Source organism: Brachyistius frenatus, unplaced genomic scaffold (assembly GCF_029030835.1).
Source record: "Brachyistius frenatus isolate BFR_SWC_R1_liver_20210118 unplaced genomic scaffold, ASM2903083v1 Contig_97, whole genome shotgun sequence".
Lineage (NCBI taxonomy): Eukaryota > Metazoa > Chordata > Actinopteri > Embiotocidae > Brachyistius > Brachyistius frenatus.
This window is the reverse complement of record NW_027210696.1, coordinates 419,207-447,098: the sequence shown is the minus strand read 5'-3', so window position 1 is coordinate 447,098 and position 27,892 is coordinate 419,207. Positions and strand designations below refer to the sequence as shown.

General features: G+C 40.5%; 1 protein-coding gene across 1 annotated transcript in view; it reads left to right on the top strand.

The window, feature by feature from the left end:
- Positions 1-18,973, top strand: part of LOC138628222 (voltage-dependent calcium channel subunit alpha-2/delta-1) — a 64,053-nt gene extending 45,080 nt beyond the window's left edge. The window contains exons 19-38 of the mRNA XM_069711127.1: positions 83-154; positions 424-495; positions 1,073-1,134; positions 1,507-1,583; positions 4,150-4,210; positions 4,304-4,395; positions 6,258-6,339; positions 7,142-7,204; positions 7,767-7,870; positions 8,380-8,469; positions 8,566-8,633; positions 8,724-8,762; positions 9,036-9,107; positions 11,285-11,437; positions 12,078-12,130; positions 12,532-12,587; positions 12,729-12,858; positions 13,620-13,732; positions 14,521-14,603; positions 16,900-18,973. Coding sequence (XP_069567228.1) covers positions 83-154; positions 424-495; positions 1,073-1,134; positions 1,507-1,583; positions 4,150-4,210; positions 4,304-4,395; positions 6,258-6,339; positions 7,142-7,204; positions 7,767-7,870; positions 8,380-8,469; positions 8,566-8,633; positions 8,724-8,762; positions 9,036-9,107; positions 11,285-11,437; positions 12,078-12,130; positions 12,532-12,587; positions 12,729-12,858; positions 13,620-13,732; positions 14,521-14,603; positions 16,900-17,010 — 1,653 coding nt within the window. The 3' untranslated portion in view covers positions 17,011-18,973. The remainder of the gene's footprint in view (positions 1-82; positions 155-423; positions 496-1,072; positions 1,135-1,506; positions 1,584-4,149; positions 4,211-4,303; positions 4,396-6,257; positions 6,340-7,141; positions 7,205-7,766; positions 7,871-8,379; positions 8,470-8,565; positions 8,634-8,723; positions 8,763-9,035; positions 9,108-11,284; positions 11,438-12,077; positions 12,131-12,531; positions 12,588-12,728; positions 12,859-13,619; positions 13,733-14,520; positions 14,604-16,899) is intronic.
- The last annotated feature ends 8,919 nt before the right edge of the window (positions 18,974-27,892 follow it).

The following is a 27,892-nucleotide window of genomic DNA, read 5'->3' as shown; positions in this document are numbered from 1 at the left end:
TGTTATGCATCATTGAATTGGTTCGTGTGTAGTATTAGTAAATTGTGCTCCACTTGAGACAGAAATATGATCTTTTCCACAGAATCCTAAATTTCAGGAACCTGTTACCCTCGACTTCCTGGATGCTGAGCTGGAGAACGACATTAAAGTGGAGGTAAAGTATGCAGATTAATCTCGCCAACAAACAAACACATCTGTGGATACACACACACACACGTACATTCAGACAGGCATCCAGGTGCTAGATGTCTAATGTCTCCTCATGAAGTCACTAAGATAAGTCCCTGCAAATGATTTACACAGTGATAATAACTTGTTAGTATGCTGTTATGACACAGACTGTCTTCAAATGAACTGCTACTCAGTGAATAAAACCCAGTGACACTGAAACTGCACTGTGTGTGTCTCTGTTTCTCCCTGCAGATCAGGAGAATGATGATTAACGGTGAGACAGGAGAACGCACGATTGACACTCTGGTGAAAACTCAAGATGAGGTAAGGGAAAATACTGGAACATGTTACACTAGAATATGTTGAGGATCCTTAAATTTGTTGTCGTGTTGTGGGAGTTATTGTCAGATGTTGTTAAATAGACAGACTGGCTCTTATACTGCAGCATATTTTCAGTGCAAAACTATATCCGTTGTATGAAGTAAACAGTAAGGCTCCTGTTACAGTGTACAGTCTACTATTGTTAACATGATAAAAATGATTCTGTCATAACAACATTTTAAGGCAGCCGTCGGGGTAAATATTGAATTGGTTAAAATTCTATAATCCGTATTTTTCTACTTCTGCTCTCTCTCACATTTTCAAAGTTATGTTCCTTCGCAACACGAAAGATTGTTTGCTGTTGCTTGCAATAATTAAAGTCCTTTTGCTTTGAAGTTAGGTTTGACTATATCCACTTACACGATCTGTGGAGAGGCATTGAGAGGCGACATAAATAAGCGGCTGACAATGGGCCAGACTTTTTATAATCTAATTTTCTTGTCACAAAAAAACACGCTTGTTACATTGCATTTCCCAGAGCAGTTCTGAATACCAGTTTTGTGTGTTTCCTCTTTGGCAGAGGTACATAGACAGAGGCATCAGGACGTACACGTGGGCACCAGTCAATGGAACAGATTACAGGTGAGATGATTCTTATTACAAAAGAACCACGTATGTTTGTTTATGGTTTATCGAGCTGTAAATATCAGTTCAGTGTAACTACTGGGAGCGCTTCAATTGATGGAGGATACTGCTTTAGCCAACAGGGGTCACTCTCTTGTTTCTAACATCAGGCTCTGCTTGCTTAATGGGTAATACATTGAAGAGATTTTACATTTCAGTGAACACGCAAAAAAACGAAAATAAAAAAAAATCACTAAAAACATGTCTTTTGGAAAACATTTCATGCATTGAATTATATTTCAGTTGGAACTCACTGGAGATGAGTTTCAGTTTCCCAAAACAATTTAATCACGAACCACAAAAGTGTCAATATCATTGTCTGTTCTGCAGCCTGGCCCTCGTTTTGCCGAAGTACAGTGAACACTTCATTCAAGCTAAACTGGGGGACGATATGAAACAAGCCATGTGTGAGTATAACAAACACACTCGTGATAAACAAATCAATGAGATCTCATTTTGTTGATGTCTCCCAGCCAACTCCCATGCATACTTTCTTTGGGTTGTACTCTTGAGTATCTCCACTTGCTTTGTATTACTAGCTCCTCGCTGAAACCACAGCCACTCCTTTGTGTTTTTTTGCTCAGAACAGCGAATCCCCACGGCGCTTTTCTTTTGTAGAGTAACCCACTGGTCAGTCGCCCTTGCACTCCCACGCAGACTCTTCCCCATGCTCTCCCTCTCCCATACCCAGCCCAAGCACTGGCTCTTTTGATCTTGTCTGCATTTTGCTCCCCTACTCTTCTTTACGCCCTTCATCTGGTTAAGGAGAAGACAAAACCTCCCTCATCTCCTCATTATCACCTCCTTTACCAAACTGGTTTTCTTTACCCTTTTAAATATATTTCTGTCGCCAATTCGATCTTTATTCCTGTCTTCAAGTTCAGCTACGTTAAGCAGACGCACTCAACTCTGGATTGTTTTCTCTGTCTGTCGACCTGTTTTTCTCTCTCTATCTAATCTGTAAACCTATCCTCACCTCATGCCCTTTATTCTTCCTCTCCCCTTCCTCTCCATGCATCTTCTTTTTCAGCTTATTTATTTCTTTAGTTTTGCTCTGTTTGTGCTCCCAAGGCTGTCTCGCCGTATGATACAATCCAGCTGCTTCGTCGAACAGCTCAGAAGCAACTCAATTGCTGCTGATACATCACAAGGACAAAACTCAACATTCTGTCTTTGCAATTATTAGCATTCTGATTCTAAAGCAACTTTTTCTCTCTTGTCCTGCTTCAATATCTGAACTTTACAGCTTCTCCTTGGGGCAAGTACTCACTGTTTTTTGTCCTCTGTAGTCTTCTTGCTATTTGATGTCTCTCCACTGCATAAACATGTTTTTTCTCTTGATATTTGCATGGCTACATTTCACAACATATTTTGTGTAAGGGATGGATGGATCACTGTGTGAATGCTAATGCTGACTTGATAAAAGCAGGGGTGGATGGTCACTTTGATCAAAAGGATATAATTAGTAGAAAAACACCAGATTCAGCACATAACCATCTGGCTTCAGTGAATTTTTCATAACTTTGATGTGACGCCACAAAGCATAAACAACTGATGGTGCGCTTATTCCAACAGATGAGATTTTGACTGAGCATCTCAGCCTCTGTATCACTCCCCCCCGGCCATAACAAGTCTGTCACTGTGCCATAAAGGCTGTCAGAACGTTTACGGGCCTGTTAAAGAAAGTAACACACCATGCCTTGCTGCCACAGACTACTCCGATAGGGAGTTTGGGACTCTAAAGTTCCCTGTTCAGCCATATAGAGTTTCACATTGGAGCCAGACCACCAAAACCTCAATCCATCATACCATCTTTCCTGCAGTAGGTGCTGTCTGCAGCCACTTGTCCTTTAGGATACATTAGGGAGGATCCCTAGCCTAAAGGTGTGATTGATGAACAAAGATTTGTTTTCATCGATAGGAGAAATGGTGTATTTGTTGAATAAATGACCTAAAACAGGTTGAGGAAATGATGACAGATAAGTAAAGAGCAAGAAAGAATGACTGGTGTGGAAAGCTATCGGACTTAGAGACACCCTCCACGGCCTATAGAGACAAAGCGACAATGAATCTGCTTATTACGTTTTATATGACGGGCATTGTTTCATCCTGCACCAGATTTCCATGACCCTAAGGAAACTCAGTGCTCAGTAATTGTTTTCGCAGACTGCACCGCACGAGTCAATATATTTTAAAGGCAATGTCCAAAATGTCTTCATTTTAAGAGACCAGTGAATGATGGCCGTTGATGCCTGTCATGTCATTTATGAGATAAGAGTTACCAGACAGTGTTTTAAATGAAATCCAGAGTCGGGGCAAGCAAAGCCTTGGAAGGAATATTCTCTCACACTTCTGCATGTTTAAGTGTTGTTTTCTTCTATGTTTATGCACTTGTTCCCTTTCATTCATTTATGTTTTGCTTTTCCACATAGTGCACTAAATCTTCTTTTTCATATATATATATACATACATATTCTAGGTTGATCTATTACAGCTAATATTCTTTCACTGCTGCATTTTATTACCTACTGTGGGAAATATTCATAAATTTCAGCATATTTCCCCAAGTCCTCTATGACATCATTTGTCAGATGATAAATGCCTTTTTATCACCCTTTGTCTTTACTACTTTCGCCTCTCCCCGACTCTTTCTCGCTGGGGTCACCACAGGGCAAGAAGGCAAGTATTTCTCAGTCAGTTATTCTCTCAAGCCTCCAAACTCCATTCACAGTCTCTACCTTAATCCATCACCTCATATCTGTCCAGTATTCTATGTGTCTGTATGTGCATACGGACGTGGGAGCCTGTGATGGAATGTGCACTATTGTGTCCATGCGTGAACCAACAGCATTTCCTAAAATGTCTGCTTGTCATGTCATTACACATTAAGTACTTATTCCAAATATTTGTTTTTTATTCTGCAATATCTAAGAAATTAAGAGCCATAACCAGGCATTCTGTGTTTTCTAAAAGCCATGGACACCATACAGCAGGAGAGGTTTGATGAGTTCGGTTACACCTACGTTGCTCCAAGGTGAGTGGTCCTCACATCACTGTGCAACCCAGTTGTGCTATACACGAACAAACAAAGGCCAGAGATTCCAACTGATCAACACTGTTTCTTCAGGGAGTACTGCAAAGAACTGAAGTTGTCACTCAACAACACCCAGTTTCTCCTCGACTTCAGCCAGTACATTGATAGAAACACTCCAGATGCATGTGAGTCATGCATCTTCCTCACCGTTATTCACTTGACACATTTGCACTGGCTGTGTGAGATTCCTGCACTATTTGTATTTCAATGAGTTATTGTAATACCGCTGACCCGCACAATTTCACCTAATTCACAGTGTGTTGCATTTGTAGTCAGGGCTGGGCACCAAACTTTGATACGTTTATGGTACTGACAGTATTGTTTAACTATCTACTTTCAAAAAAATGTCTTATCATTCACTACCAAATTTCAATACCGAGGCTATTATCACCCTAACACGTTTTTGTTTTAACTTTAGCTCCATTTACACAAGAGTAAATTTCATTAGCGTCAGTGAACCACAGCATTTAACATATATAGGCTCTACTTTGGAGTCCTGCCCATAAAATCTTTTGATTTCAACTTAAGAAAACCGTCCGTTACAATGACGAATTTCACTCTTTTCAAACAGCTTTTTGGCCACATATCTTTCTGAATTGCATACGCAGTAACTAGAGGCTTGTCTGTGTGCTGCCAGCCAGCTAGCAACTACTGAAAGTATGTGATGCGTTGAGGGAACACGAGTAAATTGTAGCATCTAGCGATAGTTTAAATGTGTGGCATTTAGGGAACATTGATAAATTGTCGCGACTATAGCGACTGTTTGCATGTGGCGTGTTTAGGGGGCATCTGTTAATTGTAGCTACAGAAAATAACCTGAATTACACTCTCCCCCCTCTAAACTGCATGAAAACTAAAGATTCCTTCTGTGATTTAATTATTCTTTCCTGAAAATGGATTTTATAAAAAGGGTATGAAAAAGTATCGTTCCTAAAACCGGTATCGCTGATACTGAGGTTGGACATTTTTGAATGATACCCAGCCTTTTGTGTAGTAATTAGTAAATGTTGGTGAGTATGTACGTGCATGTTATGTTTTAGAGTTATTCTTGGTAAAAAAAACAAACTAAAATCTGATACCTGTGACGATGGCCAGCATCTCAAGGTCAGAGCACGACTTTGGTCATTGGATTAGTGTGGTCTAAGCAGGGTGACATCACACTGATCGACTAAGCTTCTTAGAAGCCTGATGCTGTCATGCTACACAGTGACTCATGATGTTTGATTCGTCATCATCTAATGGATCTCACCCTAAGTATTGCTTACCACCATCATCCGGCTAATGGATCGACATATTCTTGATCCATTTTAACCCGAGGTCAACTCACGTACTTTGGCTTTAAAGCTTTTCTTCTTTCTGCTGTTTATGCAGTATGTTGAGTCTTTGTAAAAAAGTTATGGACATGATTTAAAACAACACTCAAGAGGCACTTTGTTCAAACTCTGTAGATACTTTGAAGGAAATATGCTCACATAATTTCGTTTTGAGAAGTACTATTCTTGATAATGAGGCTCATTCACCATACCTTCGCATCATCTACCTCCTAAAGCTACAACAGCCAATCCTTCACGAAGTACTTTCTGCTGTCTAAATGATAAGGGCCACTTAGGTTTCACTGCTGGATGATTTCCTGACAGGTGCCATGAGATCATTTTTTTCCCTTAATGTATGTGGAGAAAAGATTTGGCTGAATATACCTGCTGTTTTTCAGATGCTAACTTTTACCTTTGTACACTGGATCACAAGTCTACCTGGTATTTTTACAGTACAATAGACATATATGAGTGCTGGGTTCAGTGCATTGGTCAGTGGCACTTAAGCAGTAATAGATTTGGAAGGCAAAATCACAAATTATTTATTTTTCCTGCCCAGGTTTGTAAATAATGAACTGCCATTGTTCCATTACCAGAATTCCCTTGCCAAGCTCTGTTACTTTAGTGTTGTAATGTCTGTATTATGTAAATGCCATTTTATCTTTAATCCACAGGTAATGTGTCTCTTGTAAGTCGATTGATACTGGATGCAGGTTTGACTGCTGAACTGGTTAAACTTTGGAACGAGCAGCCAATGTAAGTGGACACCTAAATGTTCCCTAAATGTCATCTAGCAATAGCTTTCGTGTGAGGCGTTTAGGGAACATCGACAAATTGTAGTGTCTAGCAATAACTAGCGTGTGAGGCTTTTAGGGAGCATTGGTAAATTGGTAAAAACAGAAAAACGTGGTTACACTCATGCCCTCTGAAGTCCATGAAAACTCAAGATTTATACAGTTATGCGTAATGCTATTTTGTTTTTCTTTAAGTGGATTTTATATAATGGATTTAGAATAAAATATCTTTCAGGAACCGGTACCGAAGTAAAGGTATCAGATACCCAGCCCTGTCTTTACCAAAAATAAATATTTGTTCTTGTATGGAATTCTGTGTTGCGTGTGTATGCTATTGCTCTGAACTAGTTGATTCTTACTTCATGCACAGTTAATGACTCACTGAGCCAGAGTTTTATTTCTTTCCTCTCTGCTATGAATGATTTGATCAGATATTACGAGTGAAACGTGATGAAAGCAAAGCACAAAATGCACATCACACCCAACCATATGAGCTCTGCCAAGATGTGCTGTCGTGAGAGGAAAATCAAATAATTACATCAGTGTGTGGTATGCCCACTTGTCTGAAGTCATCTTTACACATTTACACACACTAAAAGGTATCTGTTTAACATTAGGACATGTAGAGACAAGCAAGTGGGCATACGACAATTTCTGTTGTGTCTGCACCTTAGTCTTACAGTTCAAAAACACTTTTTTTTTTCAATAATCATGATTTTGATTGACTTTGATGCTTGATTGGCTTTTGTTCTCCATGTTCTCAGGGATGGGATTGTAGCCAGGTTTGTAGCCACAGATGGAGGAATCACAAGAGTGTATCCAAGAAGGTATTTCTTCTCTCTTCTCAGTTTCACTGCAAGCGTTAGCACTGCTCTTTTGAAACAGCATGGCAAGCTTTTCCTGGTGTAAATGTGTGAGATGAAAATGGATACGGACTCTAATACTCTAAGGCTCAGCCCTTTTGGCTGCTTCTCTCACCTGCTCCACCGGGTTATTATCCAGAACATGGAGGATTAGACTCTACGAGCTGAACTGACGGAGCTTGCCAGGCCAATGCAGGACATGGGTCAAATCCACAAATCCTATAGCTGATTGTTCTCAATTTCCCCACTGCTACAACTGCCTGAAAAACATTTCAGGGTTCCACTTTGAGAAAATATAACAGTCTAACTAAAAATGGGTGATTATTTCTTCTCTTGATATAGCATGGAATTTAATAAACTTTAGCCATTGTCATATATCAACTGCAATGGTGACAGTTTTAGGATTTACATTTGGTTATAGATTAAAATATAATTAGTTTGGATAGATCAAACACATTTGCTTGGTGTTTTATGGCTGTAATTGTCCATATGTAATCTGACATAACAATTCTAATGTTTTTTTTAGTGCTGGGGAAGAGTGGACTGAGAATCCTGAGACGTATGAGTCCAGCTTCTACAAGAGGACCCTGGACAATGAAATTTATATTTTCACAGCTCCATCTTTCAACAGTAAGTTTTCTGAAAGGCTTGAATTTGTGTGTACTTTGCTGTGCGTGAGGATCTTCGGTGTGGTCTGGCACTGAGCCCATTGTGTTCTCTGCCTTTGGACGTCATCCCAACCTCACTGGCAAAGATTAGACTCTCTGGCTTCTGATATCACTCTCTTTATCCTTCTCCTCTTCCTGCTGTGTCTTTCAGTGCTCATCCCCACCCTCCCTCCCTGTATACTTCCTGTCATCTCCACTGATCTCTCTAACAGACATCAGGACAGGCAAACATCATGAGGCCATGCTTACAGCTCCAGTACATTTGACTGGATTAACACATGTACTGGCCCTCGCAGACTCCACTCTCATAAATTACAGCAGCTAAAAATGCCTGGAATTTTCCACAAAGAATAGCGATTATTACCGTTTAAGTTGTAATGCACATTCAGAAATGTTCTCTGCTGACAGGATTTCAGTTAAATTACCATGATAACCGTTTGTCTTCCCTTGTGTTTCCATGTTAAATCACAGCAGAGGGCAAGGAGCCTGTGTCTGACTCAGGTATTCTGGTGAGTAAAGCAGTAGACCTCATCATCGATGAAGTCACCCTCAAACCAGCAGGTCAGTGTCGCTGACACCGGATTGATTGCCTCTTGTGATGCAAAACCAATAATAAAAAAAAAAAGACCTTTGCCTGTTTTGTGGTTTGTTCTGTAGTGGTCGGAGTAAAACTCAATGTCTCATTCTGGATGAACAGTTTCATAAATGCTACACTGAAACTGAATGTAAGTTCATGACGTTTATTTGTACTGTATACAATATCGCTCACACCTTTATCTATTGGTGACGCTAATTTCTTATTTTTTACCTTTTAGTGCAAGGATGAGATTTGTGGATGTCTGAGGAATGACAAGGTACAGCTATGAAGAATAAAAAAAAAATATATATAGCAGTATATTTAATCTGAACGGAGTACTTTTTCATTTCAGTTATATTGTTTATCATTATTTATATGCTTTTTTGCTCACCCACAGACTCATTTTGGACTCTTATTTTATCTTTTTCCTTTCGTGTATTTATGTATTTAAGCCCAATAGTACCACTGTTTAAAAACTGACAGGCTATTTAAAAATAATTTAACACTTTATTCATTGGATTTTAGATTTGTTTATTTTTCTGTCCTGCAGCATATAGACTGTGTGATCCTGGATGATGGAGGATTTCTTCTCATGTCCAATCAAGATGAGTATATTACCCTGGTGAGTTATTATCAGTGATTATCTTTACATTATTGTGACCATGTATGCGTCACTCTTTTTTCCTCGTCTACAAATGGTCAGTAAAGGTTGTCATCATTCAATAAAACATCTGCACTCACACAATCAGAAAAGGTGAAATCAAAGACTTTGCCAGCAGTCGTATTTCTTATTTCTTCTCCAGGTTTCTTTTTTCATCCTCTCCACATACCTCGCTCCTTTTGCATTTGTCACAGTGATTCATCAATCTCTTATAGAGGTCAAATAGAGGACTTATGACTCAGCTAAGTTATGAGAATGGCCTGTTTGCTCTGAGCTGTACTCCTGTATGACAGCAGTACACCCATGTCTCTGGGAAAGTAAAGCACTAGCCGCTGGAGGAGGATCAAAGGGAAGGCTCTGATGGGTTTTAGTCAGTCATTGAAGTTGTTCTGAAGTGTGTCCCCTGTGATTGTAAAGAAGTCTGCTCTGTGGTGTTAACTCCACTCGTTAGGGCTGCCTTCGGTCCCTGTCTGACGGTGGTGGGATATACATTAGGTTTGGAAACATTGCATGTCAGTCAAGACAGGACATCTGCTGTCTTTGATCCATTCTATAATCACAATCTCAGACATATCATTTTCTAGCATTTGAATAAGCCCTTTCCGATATATTTTTCACACCGTGATACAGTTGGTGTCCGTCGGGACCACGCAGAACCTTTTTTTTCTGTCTTTGTGCTGCTGAAGAACAATAGCTATGTATTGTTCCAGCAGATCTACAATCCTGGCCAGAGCTTTGTATCAAGGTTAAGCCACTCCTCTTTACTTATTATCTTTGGATATAATCTTATCAAAAAATGTGTACACTCCTAATATGCTCAGCCAATGTATACTCATGAAAGAGGCCCTTTAAAGAAGACTAATCATCTGACTGCTCATACAGCAGGACCAGGCCTGGGTTCACCTTTAAACTGGTCTTTTAATGCAACGAGAAACTGCGTAGCACATAAACTGTTGTGACAATGACTCCAACATAACATCATCATGACAGGTGACACTGGAGCAAGCCACCATTGTCCACTGAACCAGTGCTTGTTAAGAGGGTCAAAGGACAGAGCAGTAACACACTTCACTACACAAGGGTAACAGAGTTCCCTTAAAACCAAAACCAGATTTTCATACCATTTCTATAATTATGACTGTAAAAAGTTAAAACTATTACATTTGAGATTTTCAGCTTCTTTTTCGAAGCTTTCATTGTTTTGAAAAAGATGATTCAGCCAGCTAACAAACCACATGGGAATAATTCACTGGAAGTACAGTACTGTGCAAAAACTGTAGGTACTTCCCACAACAGCATCAGAGAGGCATCGGATTGGTTCCAAAATTCATTCTGCAGCAGAACAGACCCAAACATCAGCTAGAGTCATAAAGAACTATCCTCAGCCACAAGAAAAAACAAGAAGTCCTCCAACAGATGGTATGCCCCCCACAGAACTAAATATCATGGACTCACTATGGGATAACATGAAGAGAGAGAAGACACTGAGGCCATTTAAATCTGCAGCAGAACTTTGGCAAGTTCTTAAAATTCTGGGAACAACTTGCCTGCCGAGTACCTTGAAAGACTATGTGCAAGGTTTACCTCGGAGAATATGATGGAAACAACCTCTCTTTACTTTTAGTGCATCAAACCTTTGCTTAGTTGAACCTATCTATTATTTCAAAGAAGTAATCCTGTGTCGCCTGTGTTGAAATCATTATAGTGACTGAAATTATGAAGCAAAGAAAATGATTAACCTCAAGGATTTTACGAAAAGCCTTGAGTTTAATCCTTGAGTTGATAAAAAAGAAAATTAACAAAATGGTTTGTGCTCATTGTGATTGGCCAAAAACGTTTGCATAGTACAATGCATTTATATTTTAAAAGAAGTAATCCAGCGCTAACTGTATTGAAATGATGCAAATTTGAATTGTTAAAAACTATAAAGCCCTTTCAGAGAAAATGGGACACAGCTGCAGGCTTTGTTTTTTTACAAGCAGAGTTTTACACCGGTTTTACTGACTCTACGTGTGTGTGTGTGTGTGTGTGTGTGTGTGTGTGTGTGTGTGTGTGTGTGTGTGTGTGTGTGTGTGTGTGTGTGTGTGTGTGTGTGTGTGTGTGTGTGTGTGTGTGTGTGTGTGTGTCAACTCATCTAGATAGGTCAGTTCTTTGGTGAGGTGGATCCAGTGCTGATGATCAACCTGGTCAACACGTCCCTGTACTCCTTCAACAAGACCTATGACTACCAGTCAGTCTGCGACCCAGAGAAAGACAGCAAGGCAGCAGCAGGACCGCGTTCTGTCTACGTGGTTAGAGAACTCACTCACACAAGCTGTCAGAAAGCAGTCACAGTGACTGCGTTTAAATGGAGTTGTATTTACTGCATAAACTCGGAGAGTCCATATGAACAGCCACCTTATATAGTACTCACGGCGTCGGTACTCCAAATTTTCTAAAAGCCTCAAGTTCACGAGTAGTGACATGTTTGTTAATGTTAACAGAAATGGCAGAGGCCATGGAAGTTCATTTTTCATTGGATGTTAAACTAATATGTTGTAAGTTTAGTCCTGTAGAGTTTGTCTTCATAACCTAGATAATAGCCTACGTCTGAGGAAAATGTTGATCTTCCCAACGGCCTCGTCTTGTCCCTCCGTGCCTTTGCATTTCCTGCATAGTGTAACCCGCCTGTTACCGTACTAATATGTTAGCCTGTATGGCTTCTAGAAGTCGTCCACATTGCCGTTGCCCTCGACTTCCCATGTTGTAACCACGAGCTCACGAGTTCTATTTGAACGCAGCATCACTCAAAGATTATCGTGCATTTGCGGTATTCTGAATGTGTGTTGTATTTCTTTTTCTATTTGTAGATTCCTAACAACATAAAATGGCCAAATAGTAAAAAATATAGCACAATTCATGACTTGAATTTCTTTTCCTGTCCATCTCCAGCCTACCATTGCAGACTTGCTCAGTATCGGCTGGTGGGCCTCCACTGCTGCCTGGTGAGTGTTGTCGGGTTGCGTGTTTCAATGTTTTTTTTATTTATTTATTTGTGTCTGCATTTTAGAGTGGGAGTACAGTGGTACTTTAGGGTAGGAGTTTGTACGGGAGTGGACTTGCATGTTGTTGCAGGATGAAGCCGGCTGGGTCGGTGTGGGACAAAGGCAGTTACACAACATTATCCTGCAACACTTTTCTGCATGGCTGTCCAACTGCAATATAGCCAGTATTTGAAAATCGAATGGTTGATTCTTCCCATGACATTTACATCACCAGTGACTCTAACCTCAGACAGATGTGTTGCTTTTACTAAACAGCCCCTGGTTGCTCATTGTAAATAAATTAAAGATGTCCTGAAGGTTTGTTGACTCACGCGTGACTCATTTTGTGTTTTTGTGTCTAGGTCGATTCTCCAGCAGCTCTTCTTCGGTCTCATGTTTCCCAACTTTCTAGAGGCAGGTGAGCAATATACAGTGAGCTGTGACTGCTGGGTATAACCATCAGCCTCAGGGAAAATTGTATTTGGCTATCCATCTCCTCAGTTTTAATCCCTCCGCTTACTCACTAATCCTTTTCTGTAAACCTGTTTCTTATTTCCAGCGGACTCTGCAGATGAAGACATACCAGATGCCATGTTTAAGGAAAGCTGTATCACAGAGCAGACTCAGTACTTCTTTGACAACGATGAAAGATCCTACTCAGGTGTCCTGGACTGTGGAAACTGTTCCAGGTATTGTTGTTTATATGAATGAATTGAATGCGTACAAATCTGTATATGCCCTCGCTTCAGTGGCCATTTCCACTCATACTGTACATGTTATGTTGCTAAAGTCTTCCACCTTTTACTTCTCTCTGGACTTCCGTGTGTTTAGTGGTCTGTGGGGATTGGTCCAGAAAAGCGCTAGTTTCCCGGCCGCTTTCTGTTTTTGCGGCCAGATTTCAGGCAGCTGTTTTGTGATGAGCTCTGATCCAACGCAGATAACCTTGATCTGTCAGTGACCGGAATTGCGAAGGGAAACACAAAAACTCTTTTAATCTGTTTCTCGTCCTCCACTCTCTGGCTATAATTCAAACTCACTAATAGATACATTCACAGACCACTGCACATTTACTTTGCTCTAACCTCCTTTTGAGTCAATTCGGGCTGTCTGACGGGGTTAAATATGGCTGTAATTACCGGGTGTTATGAGTCCCACGTGTCTGATGCTTCGCTCCCCAAAGTTAACAACTGTAGACACAGAAACTTTAATGACTACCATAAAAAGCCAATCCCAGGAGGAGGGAAGTGGTTTGAATGTATATATGCTGTAGGTGCACGACTGTCCACATACCTACCTGTGTATGCAGTATATACTCTATATGTAAATTAAAATGTTTATCGTGGGGGATTTATAACTGCATGTAAATTGGAGCTGCCTGATTTCCTCACACCACAGGTACATTTGAAACAGACTGTATTTATGTTTATTGGTTGTCCTGTGTGTTCTCTAGGATGTACCGTGCCGAGAAGCTGCCGAACACCAACTTAGTGTTTCTGATCACTGATGCTAAGGCAACCTGTTTGTCATGTGACCCCAGACCGCTACGACAGGCCGAACAACCCTGTATCCTTTCACTCAACTCGTAAAAAAAAAAAAAATCAAATGCAGAGCTTCGCTTCCTCTTTGCTCTCCAATCCTCCATCCATCACCTGTATGACTCTGGAGCTTTAAACTGTCAATACAAGGACGCACACCTAAGGAGTTTGCAGTAGGTCCCCTCTGAATGTTCACGGGTGAACAGTAAACCAGATGCACAGCATATGAAAGGTGGTCTCATGTTACTCCTAGATTAGATTTCTTTGTTTAACTTCATCTGGACTACAGGATACTATCAGGTTGAATTAAGGTGAAGAGCCTGGATGTGTGCGCATGTACAATGTATGTGTATATATGCTCAGGATATGTGTTTGACAGATGTGTCTTGAATGTCACCTCCTGCTGATGTACCAGTAAAGGTGTCATCATCAGAAGTCACGGTGGGGTCACAAAAGGGGCCTCTACTTGCTAATAATGTTAACACTAAAGCCACACAAGCACTGACGCACAACATTTTCCAATTGATAAGAATACGGTATTTATGTTATCAGGGACAAAATGGCAAAACGACTTGCAACCACAGGCTCCATAACACTGCTGCTCCATTAACTTTTACACTAATTATTTTTATTTTAATCTCCCGAAGATGTTAGTAGAAAATTATGAATAATCTGGAATAAATAAATCATCGAGGTGAACCTACATAAAGGTTTTTGGCAAAGAGAAATGAAAAGTCAGCACATGCTTTAATTGCGAAAAAATTATTAAATGTGCACTGCTGACAGTAAAAGTTATTTTCCTGAGTGTCTATTCAGCTGAAGGTCCAGATCCATGTGAGCTGGCTCAGAGCCCCAGATATCGCAAAGGGCCGGATGTGTGTTTTGACAACAATGAAAACGTAAGACTTAACCCCACATGTGGCTTTGTGCAGAGAATATTGCTGGAAACAGGTTCTATTAGTGAGACTGCACAGTTTGCCTCTGTCCATCTCTGCCTGGTTTTCATCAGCACTTTGCTTTCTGCGTCTGTTGGCTGCCTGCTCCCGCACTCTGCTTTATACTTGATTTATTCATTCAGTTTCTTTTCATTCATCAGTTTACAATTGTTTTTAATTTCATGCCTTTTGAATGCTCACCAATTTGCATTTTATTTCCCTTTGCTTTGTGTCATCTTACACTCATCATCTTTCATTCTTGTTTCATGGTTCTTGCATCCCATTGGCTGCTGCTCTTGTCTGGCAGGATGTGCCCTTGTGCCCAACCAGCAGAGGTCCTGCACTGAGCCCTGCACCTTTCTTGTTGTTTCTGCTTCTGACTTCAGGGTCAGTATCATTAAACAGCTTCAAAAGGCTCCTTTACTCTCATATAAAAATGTTTATCTTTACAACCCCTAGGCTATTGCAATGTTCTCGGCAAGGACAATGGAAATCAGAAACTACAATGGCATGACGATGCTTACGGTTACATATTTTTCAATATGTAATATTTCATGGGTAATATCTTAGTCATTATTCATTCAGCCTGTTTTACAACCATATAAACTCCACCAATCCCAGTAACACGGTTTAGACTGTAACAGACACTAAACATGATTCACCTTACTGACTCTAACAAACACACATTTAAATATGAACATTACGATAAATGCATGTCTATATTTTCAATTGGATTCACAATTTTAGATTATTTTCTTCAACATTACAATAATTTGAGATGGAAATAGCTCCCCAGAATGAGTAAATAACACACTAGTAAATAGTTGGCATTTGTTTCTTATTTGCATGCCTCTCTCACCAACAGAATGCAGCATCTTTCTTTGGCATTTTTGCATCATGTTGTTGTTTGTTTACTTTTTATTGTTTTTGAGTGAGTTTGTTTTTTACCCCAGCAGACAGAGCATCATTTTACTTGGCAGTTACAAGTGCTAAATCAATTCATATAATTGCATCGCCATTCAATAATAGCAAAAGAAAACCATGTGCAAATGTATTTATCATTACTGATTTTAGCATTGCTGAATGCTATGAAAACCACATTTGGAAATCTTTAAGGTTTCAGGTATTTCAATGAAAAATTCAGAGGCAACTGCAGATAATGGAGGTTCCCTTGAAATAATCTAAAGTTCAGAAAGTTCATGTACTGTGACTTTTGAGCTAAACAGGTAAAACAAAAGAGAAAAGTGGATAAATCATATGTGAGATCACTGCTTCACCACCCAACTTTGAACAATTTAGAAGACGTCTAAATATTTGGAAAAAATATTTCCCATATCTTTGTGAACGCTGCCTTTCATTGTGTTGTAAAGGCGTAGATCATATGCATAACAGGCCACCAATTCATGCGGCTGCATGTTTATATTATGTAGAGGCCATGCTGGGAAGCAAAAGGGAGGGGAGGAATGGCTGAGGAAGTAGATGAACAGAGTATAAGTAGGCCGTGTGCCTTTTCCTCTCTCCAGCTGTCCCATTACTTTTGGCTCAGCTCCTCATAGGAAGAGAGTTTGTGTCCAGGCCAGTCCATTTTGTCACTGGAGTAAACAGAGGAAGCTTCACATGGCTTTCCTGCCCTTTGAATACAGAAGACTCCCACCTCTCTCTCCTATACCCTTGGCATGCAGGGATATCCTGAATACTCCCATCAAGTAAAAAAACAGTCACACGCTGAAGCAGGCAGGTGCATGTGCATACACACACATGCACATAAAGCAGAATGAGGCCTACAACACTTTCAAACTAGCAACCGAGCATTACCTTCAGATGAATAATTCATTTTGGGAAACGCACTTGTTTGCTTTCTTGCTGAGAGTTAAATGAAAAGATTGATACTGCTGTCATTGCTCAGTACAGAGATGAAACTAGCGCCAGCTGTCAAATAGTTTAGCACAGAGACAAGACAAAGAGAAACAGCTAGCCCGGCTCCTCGCATAATAAAGCACATACTCTCAATAAAACCATACATTTTCATATCTACATTTCAGTTTTTGGACAGATTGAACCAATGAGATCTAATTAGCTAATTTGTGAGCTTATGCTGTGCTGGTTGGCAGATCTTGTCACCTTTGGACAGATCCACACGAGCAGTCTTGGTGCTACACGACCATCTCCAGAGGTAGCAATGACAGTGCTAGCAGTAGTAGAGCCACTGAATGTCACAGAAGACTTTATGTAATTTTCTGATAACTGATTTGTCCCACAGGAAGATGATTCTGATTGTGGAGGAGGGACCCATCTAAGCCCGAGTCTTTGGCCAGTGCTCGGTCTCCAACTGCTGCTGCTGTGGCTCATCACATCTTTACAACACTCATGACCCTTACACACACTTACGCACACACTCACACACTGACCATCATGTCATTTCACAGTAGGCCTGAAGACACTCCAGTTACGCCATGCAGGATGTCTGCAGAATATTTGCAACGAGACGTTTTTTTCCAATGACAAGTATCAGCATTTCCATTTTCCAATGCCAAAGGGTGCTCATTCATTTCCTCATCATCATTTTCAGAAATAGAGACACATTAATTGTGCTCAGCTGCACTCATTTCCATGATATACTCCTTATACTATCCTATGGTGCAAGAGTAAGAGCTAACCAAACCCTTTAATTCTGCCTCATTTGTTTCTCACTATATTTCATGGAGGTTGAAGAGTTATCCCACTATGCCAACTAAATATCATTCAAAGACTGTATGTCCACTGACAGCATTGATTTGTGTCGTTGTCAATATTGTTTGTTGCTTATTATATATTGAGTATGAATCATTATGCTGTAATGATTGTTTCTTTTGGCAACCAGTGCAACTATTAAGAATATCCCTTTGGGTTGAGTGTTTCTAAATGTACTTTACCTATCTATCTATTTCATTTTTTGTACTCAAAATCAAGCATTTCGTGACTAGCTAGGTGTTGTATTGTAGCAGCATGTGCTCAATAGAGAGCGAAAGACAACACCGACACTTTGACACCAAAGCTCCACACAGCACTGAGGACCACAGATACAAACCTACAACAGAGAATCTGCAGGCTAGTTTATTTTAAGAGATTCCTCCGACGTGGGTGTACAAGTGTGTATTCAAGTTACGGCGATGGATAGATACAGTAGATACCTTAGAGAGCTCACAGAGAAATAACTGAGGTCAGGGTGCACCCAATGAGAAAATCTATTAGGATATTACTATTTCCAAAAATATTTTGTACTTGGATTGACAGCTTTGGTTGTCTTCAATTTGATGCATCAAATTCCCAGTGCCTACAAAGTAGCTCAAACAGTCTGTTATCTGAATGAAGCAATGCATCCAAGTTGCATTCTCACCGTGTACGCTTCTATGCGAATGCTTGCTGCAGCATACCAGAGAGGGTAGCCCTTGCAGTAATATGTTATGAAATGGGCCAAATCTGCTGCAGTTGTTCTAATCTATGTGGCCCGGACAACAGTAGAACCAACCCGTGACTCTGATTATGGGAGAGGGACATTATTTTCCTCCCTAGTCAAAAGAAACCTAAACCAGATTTGAGCTTGCGTTCCAACACCTCGCTTTATTAATCCTGTTTCTGTTCCCTTTCTGGATCACCAGACTCAGGAGCCAAGATGACTTGTGAATGAGATCAGCATATCAAAATGACTGTTTCTTTGTTTTGTTCTCCTTGCTGTTCTCCTCCTTATGCTTGTTTCCTCTTTGTGTTGCTCTATAAATGCTGTAAAGCAGACGCTGAAGGCTCGGCGTCGAAATGCTGCAATGTCATGGGATGAGCTTGTTCTGTGTTTGAACACTGTCTATGCCTAAGATCAGCATCGGGGCCAGCTGGAGAGAACTCTTGACAACACACTACTATCGTTGGTAATTCTGCATTGCCTTAGTTCATCTTGATTCATCAAGATCACACATTAAGTTTTCCTGTTATTTTTTTTTTTTACTAAAGCTCTTTTAACAATAAAAGCTGAGTTCTCTCCACCTCACCTTCTTGGTGACATGCTGGTGTTGAGTGATCAGGTTATGCTGTGTATCAAAGTCCCGTGTTGACTTGTGTTTTACCCCGGGGGTCCCGTGTCTATGTGCAGGCATGTGCGTGTCCCTCCGATATCTGATTGTGCTTTAATACCGTACATGAAATACTCTTTTGTGGAACTTCACTAGCCTGAATCAATTTTGTATACATTTGTACACTAATACTATTTACTGTATAAAAGCGAAAATCAAAGAGAAGAAAAATGTTTATATTATGGTGTTGATTATTGTGCAAATACAATATATTCACAATAAAAGTGTTGTATTGTTATGATCTGAGATTGTCCTTTTTACTCACATCTGGCCAGTTGCTTTGGCTCCACTAGGAGCAAACCAAAAATGTCATCCTTCCTGCTGAAAGAGACAGCTGCTGGAAAAGGAACGAGCGTCTGCGTCTGTGCTTCATTGGGTCTGTATTAGTGCATGAAGTGAAGGTGTGGGTGACTGCTGCTTTTTCAATTAGCCCTGCACATTGTAATAGTTTTTTTTTTCACTGCCCTATTATATAAATCACTGAAAAAAGTGAAACTTAACACCAGGCTGAACACTGTTCCATTACCTTCTCTGGTTGAGAGTTTCAAGCCTGTTGTATATCTGACCACCACCCAGTGATGGAAAAGATATCCACGTGGGCCTTTGCTTTGTCATGGACTCAAACGGTAGTCTGCCAGGTGAAAGCCCTGTGATTGTTCCATTCAACCCCTCTCACCTCATCCTATGTGGACTTTGACACTGTTTGTACTTCGTCACCTCGGTCACATGACCGACCACCTGCTTTGACCCTGGTCAAACACACTTTTCACACCTTGGTGAGACCAAACTTGACTCCTCTAGTGGACAGACGGATTTCCAAGATTTCCAGGTGTGAGGTTACTGATATGTTGAATTTGCTGGCTGCCCAGGATTGAAATGTAAAAGTGTAAATGTCAACAGCATCAAAATGATTGCTAATTTTTACCATTTTATTTTGCGACATTATATCAAGTAAAATTTTGATCGAATAATATCTAATCTTAGTTAATTAAGTAATTTCAAGCAATTTGTTTCAGCATGCAAACACACTTGGACAAACATGAGTCGCAGTAATTGTACAGTAGAAATGGCCAACTAGGAAAATACCCACATGCTAATTTAAAGAAAATCCATGAACTAGTTATTTCCTGTTTTCTGAGTTCCTCCTCCTCCATCCTGAGGTAAAAACAGCTACAAAACACGCACGCATGCATTTTTTTATATGACTCACGGAGTGGGAAGCACAACAGAAGCTTCCTACAAATGAAAAGCTTAACTGTATGTAAGAAGACAAGAGCATGGCAGAGAGTGCCCCTCTAGAGTTCTGACAAAGGTCTGATCCCTGTGTTTCCACTTTTGTGATGCCTGTTGTAACATTATTGACACAGACAGCTTTGCTATCTCCTGCCCGGAGCAGCAGTTGAAAGTCAGATGCTAACACCAGAGATAGAGAGCAGTTGTACATAATTTATGCTTTACTAGCTGGTATTTGTTTTTATCTGATGGTAATCTAAGGATCAGGATGGCCACAGTTTGGAGGGGTGAGTATAAAAATGTTTGTTTTTCTTGGAGATGTGTCAGGCTGGGAGGCCTTAGTATGTGTGCTCTATAGCAAGGGAGGTTGTAACGAGATACTCCTGTAAATAGGGACAAGGTCATACCCTTTAACATGCCTTGCTTAAGAAGTTACAGACCCAGGAAAAAAAAAACAGGAACAGATTATACATCTCTTTTCAATGTCAAAAAACACTGACTAAACCCAATTGAGGGTTTTTCTTCAGCGTGTGACACAATTTTATTTAAAACTTTTGTTTGGAAAAGAAGATAAAGTCAAACTTTAAGTTCCTTTTTTAACCTATTTACTAAACAGTCCTAATTTTTTTTTTCTGGTTTATCAAACTAACTGACCAGTACAACAAAAGTGTGAGGATTTACAATTGAATACAATTGATACTGTAGAGAATGTTCCTCCTTTTTATGCATCCAAATGAATGGTTTAGATTATTGGACTAAAATGAGAGTTGAAAACTTCTCTGATCAGAAAAGTCCACTCTGACTTGTCAGTCAACATCTTGATTCAGTTGTTCTGTAGACATTGATGTAAAACAACAATGACTGATACAATAGAAATATTTCAATTTGAGTGATGGGTCCATCCATCCATTATCTAATACCCGCTTTAATTTCCCCTCGGGGATTAATAAAGTAACTACCTAACCTTATCCTGAGCATGGTCACAGGGGGCTGGAGCCTATCCCAGCTCACTTTGGGTGAAGGCAGGGTACACCCTGGACAGGTCGCCAGCCAGCATGTGTTTTGGATGGTGGGAGGAAGCCGGAGTAACCGGAGAGAACCCACGCAGGCACAGGGAGAACATGCAAACTCCACACAGAAAGGCCTACAGGCCCAGATTTGAACACAGAACCTTTTCCCTGGGAGGCGCCAATGCTAACCACTGCACCACTGTGATGGGTCGTTTTTTGTTTTATTCCTCTGCGATTCTTCTTCACGTATTTCTGAAGAACACCATTAGTGTTATGTTCCCCTTGGAAGAGCGTATCTCAAATCTAAAAGCTTTAAAGCAGGAATTGTATGACTCATTGGTGGATAGGTTAAAGTCTGAGAGTGGCTTTTTGGGTTTGTTCCACTAATTGCAGGAAGTGACACATGAGATTGATGCTGCATCAACAACATGACCCGTGAGTGGAACTTCACTGATCAGCACGTCATTAGTGAACCCCACTAAAGTTCATCCATTTGCGTAGACTTGTACAATCAAATACTATTTTTAGAACAGTATTGCAACTCAGTGATGCTCTTAAGGTCATGGCGCTCCCCGGGGCCAACAACCCAAGTCTGATAAAACCTCCCTGAATCCAGTAACTATAATGTGGTTTACATTAGATGCAACATTTCTAATTGGCATCAGTTGTTTTCTTTTCGTGCAGTGAAAAAATACAGTTCCTGTAAGCAGTGAGAGATGTCACAGATTTTCCGTCATCATAAAACATTGCGGTGCAGGGCATTAAGGTCATGAAGGTTTTGTTAAGGAGTGCTGACATTCTGTAAAAAACACACAAAAAAAGGCTTCAGTGTTTGCTGGCTGAATGAGTGTTTGGCAAAATTTAACGGTGTTTTTTTTTTTCCTGCGATGAGACACTCTTTTTCTTCATGCTTTAATCAAACTGTACTTGTCGCTAAATTTTCACGTTTTTGCCAGGTTCAAATCAAATGTCCAAATGTGTTTTGTTTGCTGCAAAAGGAAAATACAGATCATATCAAATTAAGTTGTTAATCACTGACGAGGTTTAAATAGGCTTTAAATACTTCCTTGTTATTGTCCACAATTTTTGGCACCTGTCCTTACCACCCACTCTGGGAACAGTATTAGCCAAAAATGAACCTTAAAATATACTTGCAAAATTGTGAGAGAGGGAAAGACGGCGCTAAACAAACTGAGGTTTGGAAAGAACGCCAAACACACTCTTGGTAAGGATTATCAGGAAATGCCACAGTCTTTTTCAAACCCATAAACATGACCACATACTTGTCTGTTGTCACTACCTTAGCTTCTTTTCTCGCATCTATGTGTTATCAATGCGTGTGTGTGTGTGTGTGTGTGTGTGTGTGTGTGTGTGTGTGTGTGTGTGTGTGTGTGTGTGTGTGTGTGTGTGTGTGTGTGTGTGTGTGTGTGTGTGTGTCCTCAGTGTGATTGGCAGGCGTAACCATGGAAAAATCGGTCCAGGTGAACAGCCTCAATGTGACACATTCCATTCCAGCCCAGATTGGGGCTTGATTTGTGGATTTTCTCTGTGTTTAGAGTGGAGCCTGACATATATTAACTGGTAACATGAGGTGTGAGGTTTGTTGGGGGCATGTGCATTCACCAAGGTCAGGAAGTATATGACATTCTTTGCATGGGATCAAGTGTTTTGCTAAATCTCTTTCTGTAATAGACAATATTTTGTGTCAATGGCATTGAAAAGGAGTTTTTTTTTTAAAAGGTAACCTTTGGAATTTCTGACCACTGGTAGCATGATGCAGCAATAATGTATTTTATTTACCATTCGCGAGGACATTCCTGCATCTGGTTTCACATTATTCCCCTGATCGACAGTTGTTTGGACTGATGCCTGGTGCACACTAGAGAATTTTTCAAATCTTAACTACTTTTATAACATGGGAGACCAGGGACAACAGATTTGTCTAAAATCATAAGGACGGACATACTAGTTGATTCAATAGTGATTCCAGGGACTTGAAATCTCACAGAAACTCGCATTATGTAATGTAACTAGAGGAAAACAGAGAGGCAGACTGTCATCATCAGCTGTTGTGCTCAGATGTGCCATGTTTTGCACCAAAAACTAAATAGAAGAAAAAAAAAACTAGATAAATTCATAGCTGAGAAGAAGGAAGTAGTATGGATTATACATTTTGCAGTGCTAGCTGGAGATGAGTTTGAAATGAATAATTAAGTCTAAAACAGGGATTGTGTGAGCTATTGCTCCAAGCTAACATTATTGTTATTTGAACACAGGTGGCGGGAAGAGTGAAACCTATGATCATCAAAAATCCAGTCATTTTTATACATTTTCTGAACTTCCAGTGCTTGAAAATGCCGTTCAATATTAATATTACTTTGCTCTGAGCTTGTGAGATTTGTAACGCTTCCTCGTTAGCTCAATCACTCTCTGGTCACGAAACTGGCCAAATAAGTGAGATATGAGATCAGTCATCGGAGACAGGGGGTAAAAGGTCAGCTGGTTGTGGTTGAACACTTACAGTATGTTCTGACACTTGTTCGGTGCAGTGCCCCTCGCTAAGAGGAATGGAGCAATACAAATGTAGTCGCTGGTGGCAAAAATCTAGAGAGCATGTCAGTGTGTGTGTGTGTGTGTGTGTGTGTGTGTGTGTGTGTGTGTGTGTGTGTGTGTGTGTGTGTGTGTGTGTGTGTGTGTGTGTGTGTGTGTGTGTGTGTGTGTGTGTGTGTGTGTGTGTGGTAAATCCCTCAGGTGGAATCTGAAGACCCAGGCCGCCTACTCTATGCCATGCTCACCATCAGCACGTTAATTACATGTATGAGGTCTGACAAAGACACATGTGGGATGAAATGTACCTGCTGCCCCAGAGCAGCCCTCCCACCCCCCTATCCTCTTTCATTTTACCGACCACCTTTTCTCCCCTGTGTGTCTCCAGTTCAGCGTGAATCACGCGGGGGCAAATTAGCAGTGCGCAGCGGACAAGACACGCTGACTGTTAGCAGATGTGTAAGAAATGAAGAAACACAGGTTTAGGCACTATTTAAGGACCTGCTCTCCCATTTCCCCTCGTCCTCAGGCAGTGTTTGGTTTCCAATCTTGGCTGAACATTGCGACCATGCAGCGGTTATTCTTTTGTAGTGATAAATGCTTCGAATCTGAGTGTGTTTTGCCTAAAATTCCAGATTGTGAACAGTCTCTCTGAATGTTGAAACACTTAACTGTATTAGATTCGGTGATTGCATTGGATTTCAATTTGTTGTGTGTGGTTTGTAACACAGTTGATGTCCCTGCTCCTAATTAACAAGGCCCAATAGGAAATATAGGTACAGGATGTTTGCTTCAAAATTAAACATTTGCATCTGAAAGCAAGACCGTTGGACAAAATAGTCCCTCCACAATAAATGTTGTGTATGTAAGCATGACCTATTTATGTGAATCGACCAGTTTGTTTCAGTGTTGTGCACTCTTGAGTGACTGACATCTACCACCAAAGGGCCGTCACAATAGAGGGTGTGGGATGTTGATGGGTTTGTGTGACACGCTTTATGTGTGCCATGTTAAAGGATGTGTAATTTAAACAGTTATGGTTTGTGTGGATATACAAACGCGCCAGGCCATTTTGTTCATGAATTGTTCCAAGATGCAGTCCTGACTGTTCACATCAACACCCATAAACACTGGAGGACGGACAGACAAAGGCAGAACAAGGACTGCACGCTGTGAACTGGACGTGCGGTCGAACTGAAATGTTCAGTATGCATTAAGACTTCATGTCTCTCAGTGCAGAAATGATCTTGTTGAAGTTTGTTAGTTTGAAAAGTTGCTTTATAATAAGAAACTGACTGATAACTAACAAATATTTGTTTCAATATTTACTCCAAAAATATTTTGTTGACTGTAAAATCACTTTCATAATAAAAACAAAAGAAACAAAAGATGAAAAACAACCTGACTGATGACTTGACACTTTAAAGAATAGTCATCATGGTTCGTGCTCACTGTCATCGATAAAGTTGCAGTGTGTCAGTGACCATGACGAAGGCACTTTCTCACCGATAGAGAAATCAATGGCATATTGAGCCATTTATATATGTAATGGTTATCGGATCCTCTTCTAAGCTATTTTTGGGGTTTGTGTTGGTGACTCAGTCTGCTAATGTGCATCATCAACAGATGTGTTAACACTCCCTTTCTGCATTTCTCTTTGCTGCCCACACGCCAATGTTTTCTTGTTTTTTTTACAATCAAACTCAGACAGAAGGAAAATCAAATGGAAGTGTGAGTTGAGGGCCGACCACGGGGCTGTGGCAAAAAACAACAACAACAAAAAAGTCCGGTATTACACACATTTCATCTGCGAAGCCTTGTTTTTAAAAGGTTTGAACAAACAGATTGTGCGTGTGTGTGTGTGTGTGTGTGTGTGTGTGTGTGTGTGTGTGTGTGTGTGTGTGTGTGTGTGTGTGTGTGTGTGTGTGTGTGTGTTTGCGTAGTTTATTTGTGTTGCCCTTAACTGTCAGCAGATCTCAATTACCAGCAGTGACTACAATCGCATGCACTGACAACAGGAAGAGTGTGTTTGTTTAAAGGAGGATCTCTTGACACAGTATCTGTGTTTACAGTGTCTAGGCCCACCACTGTCATCACTAACCCCAACACACACAAACACACACGCATATACACTAAAGCAACTCCTAAACGTCTTTCTTTTCTAATTAGAGTGAAAAACCTGAGCCACTTCTGCTCTGTACGCCCACATTTCCTCAGTCTGACTTCCTTTTCCGCTTTACTTATCTCTCTCCGTCTCACTCAGACTATCACACTGTCTGTACCATATTCCTCCCATCACTTCTTTCAATTTCCCACTCCATCCACCTCTTGAACGTAAGGTCATATGGCTGAAATTTGGAAGAGTGGGCTGGAAGGATTAGAGGTCACAATGAGGTCCTGCTAATTTGCTGCAGATGAAAATGTTCACATATGGACACTTGCGTACATACAACTCGATGTACACACAAACTTCCCCAAAAATCTGCAGGTCTAATAACACTCCACAAATATGCACAGACAGACCAGCTGTCAGCACACTGCTCGACATTGAACCTCCCTCATATAGTAAATTCATTTTCTCACACTGCTCTTCCTCTCCACTCTCTGTGTATCAACCTCTTCATTCTCCATATCATCTCCATCTCCCACTGAACTCCCTCCCTCCATTAGCAGCTGCATGAAGATATGAGGTTTCTGGTATTAACCAGCCACAGATGTGAGGAGTCCTGAATGGTGTCGGCGCTCATGCGAGTGAGCAGTGGGCTACTGGGTCCCCTCTAATTTCCATCCTCTAGCAGCAGCCGTGGCTCTCAGACGCAGTGAAAACACCCACTGGATTCTTGCGAAGGGGAGTCAGTAATGAAATTGTGGTGATGAGGGATTTTTGTTTGCGAGCTCAAACTGGTGAAGGTTATCCAGTCATCTGCAGATCGTTAAGTGTGAGCATGCGCGTTTGTGTGTTCAAGTAGAAAACAAAGGAATAAAAAGAGTCTGGATGCGTGTTTGCCTGCAAGAGACGGTATATGTGGTTTTGTTGCATGTGTAGATATGTATATATATATGAGGAAAAGTGGAGGAAGAGAACAAAAAAAAGAAAAGAAAAAAAAAGGGGACTGCCGCTTTGCTCCAGTGAAAGTATCTGACTCATAGCTGATTGTTTATTATTGCAAATGAGTGTAGTTCTCTCAGGAAGCCACAGGAGTATTACTCATTGATCCAGAGAAAAGATTGGTCTCCTCTTACATATTTATCCATGTATTCCTGTCTTGTTTTGCACATATGGTGTGATTTTAAAATCCAGGAATTCCCAAATTGCTGGGGATCTCCGTTTGCACCGTGATAATTAACATCACCGTTATTTTCCTGGACTGTCTCCGGAGGACTGGAGAGATGCTCTGTGTTCCCTGATGTTTGGAGGGAATGCTAACACCAGCAACGTGTCGTGTCCGCTATCTCATGCTGTCATTACTGGAAGTAGAGATGACACTCAGGGGATGGATCGGGATATCTTGTCCCCGTCCACTCCCCCACCAGCAACTTCACTTCTTATCTGACACAAGGGGAAGTAGTAAAGTAGCATAAACAACCCCCCACCCCACCCCCTTTTTTTTTTTTTTTTTTTGCATACCCACTGAGTTTGCAGTAGCTGACAAGTGCCTGGCAAAATCATTTTGGACCCTGTTGTTTAGTAAGTTCTGGAAGAAAAAGAAAAAAAGAAAAACATACCCAACAAGATGATTGAGTGGAGCACTGCAGTGTGACAGTCAGGGGTGGGCGCATGCTCGATGAATATATGCAATTTTTTACAATAATTGTGCTCTAATTTTTCCACAGTGATTTGTAGTGAGCCTCACTATATTGTGTCCAGAAGTGTGTCTGTGGTGACTTCATTAGAATTGGAAGTCTCCTGTAGAATTTAAAGGTTTCCTAGATACTTGTGGAGGGTCTCTGACCACAAGCTTGTATCAATAACTGAGTATTCTAGAGATCAGTGTGTCGATACTTTTTATTCCTAGACGTTAAACATTTTTCTATAACTATAAATGGTTATATATATTACCCTAGTATGTTATTTTAAGTTTTGTAAAATGAAAAAAAAAAAAAAGAAAAAGAAATACAAATGGCATCAAAGATGATATTTATTTGGTCAGAGGTCGTGGTTAATGGTCTGAGCACACACACACACATACATGTGGCTTTTAACAGCTCACACAAACACGTAGTTAGATAAAGATCACAGACTGAAAAGCACGTGGAAATGATGCTGCCGTTCAGTTATTCAATGCTGTTACTGAAGCTTTGGCATTATATTGTGTGTGTTAAACATACAGGTTAATACATACAAATTCATAGAAAATAG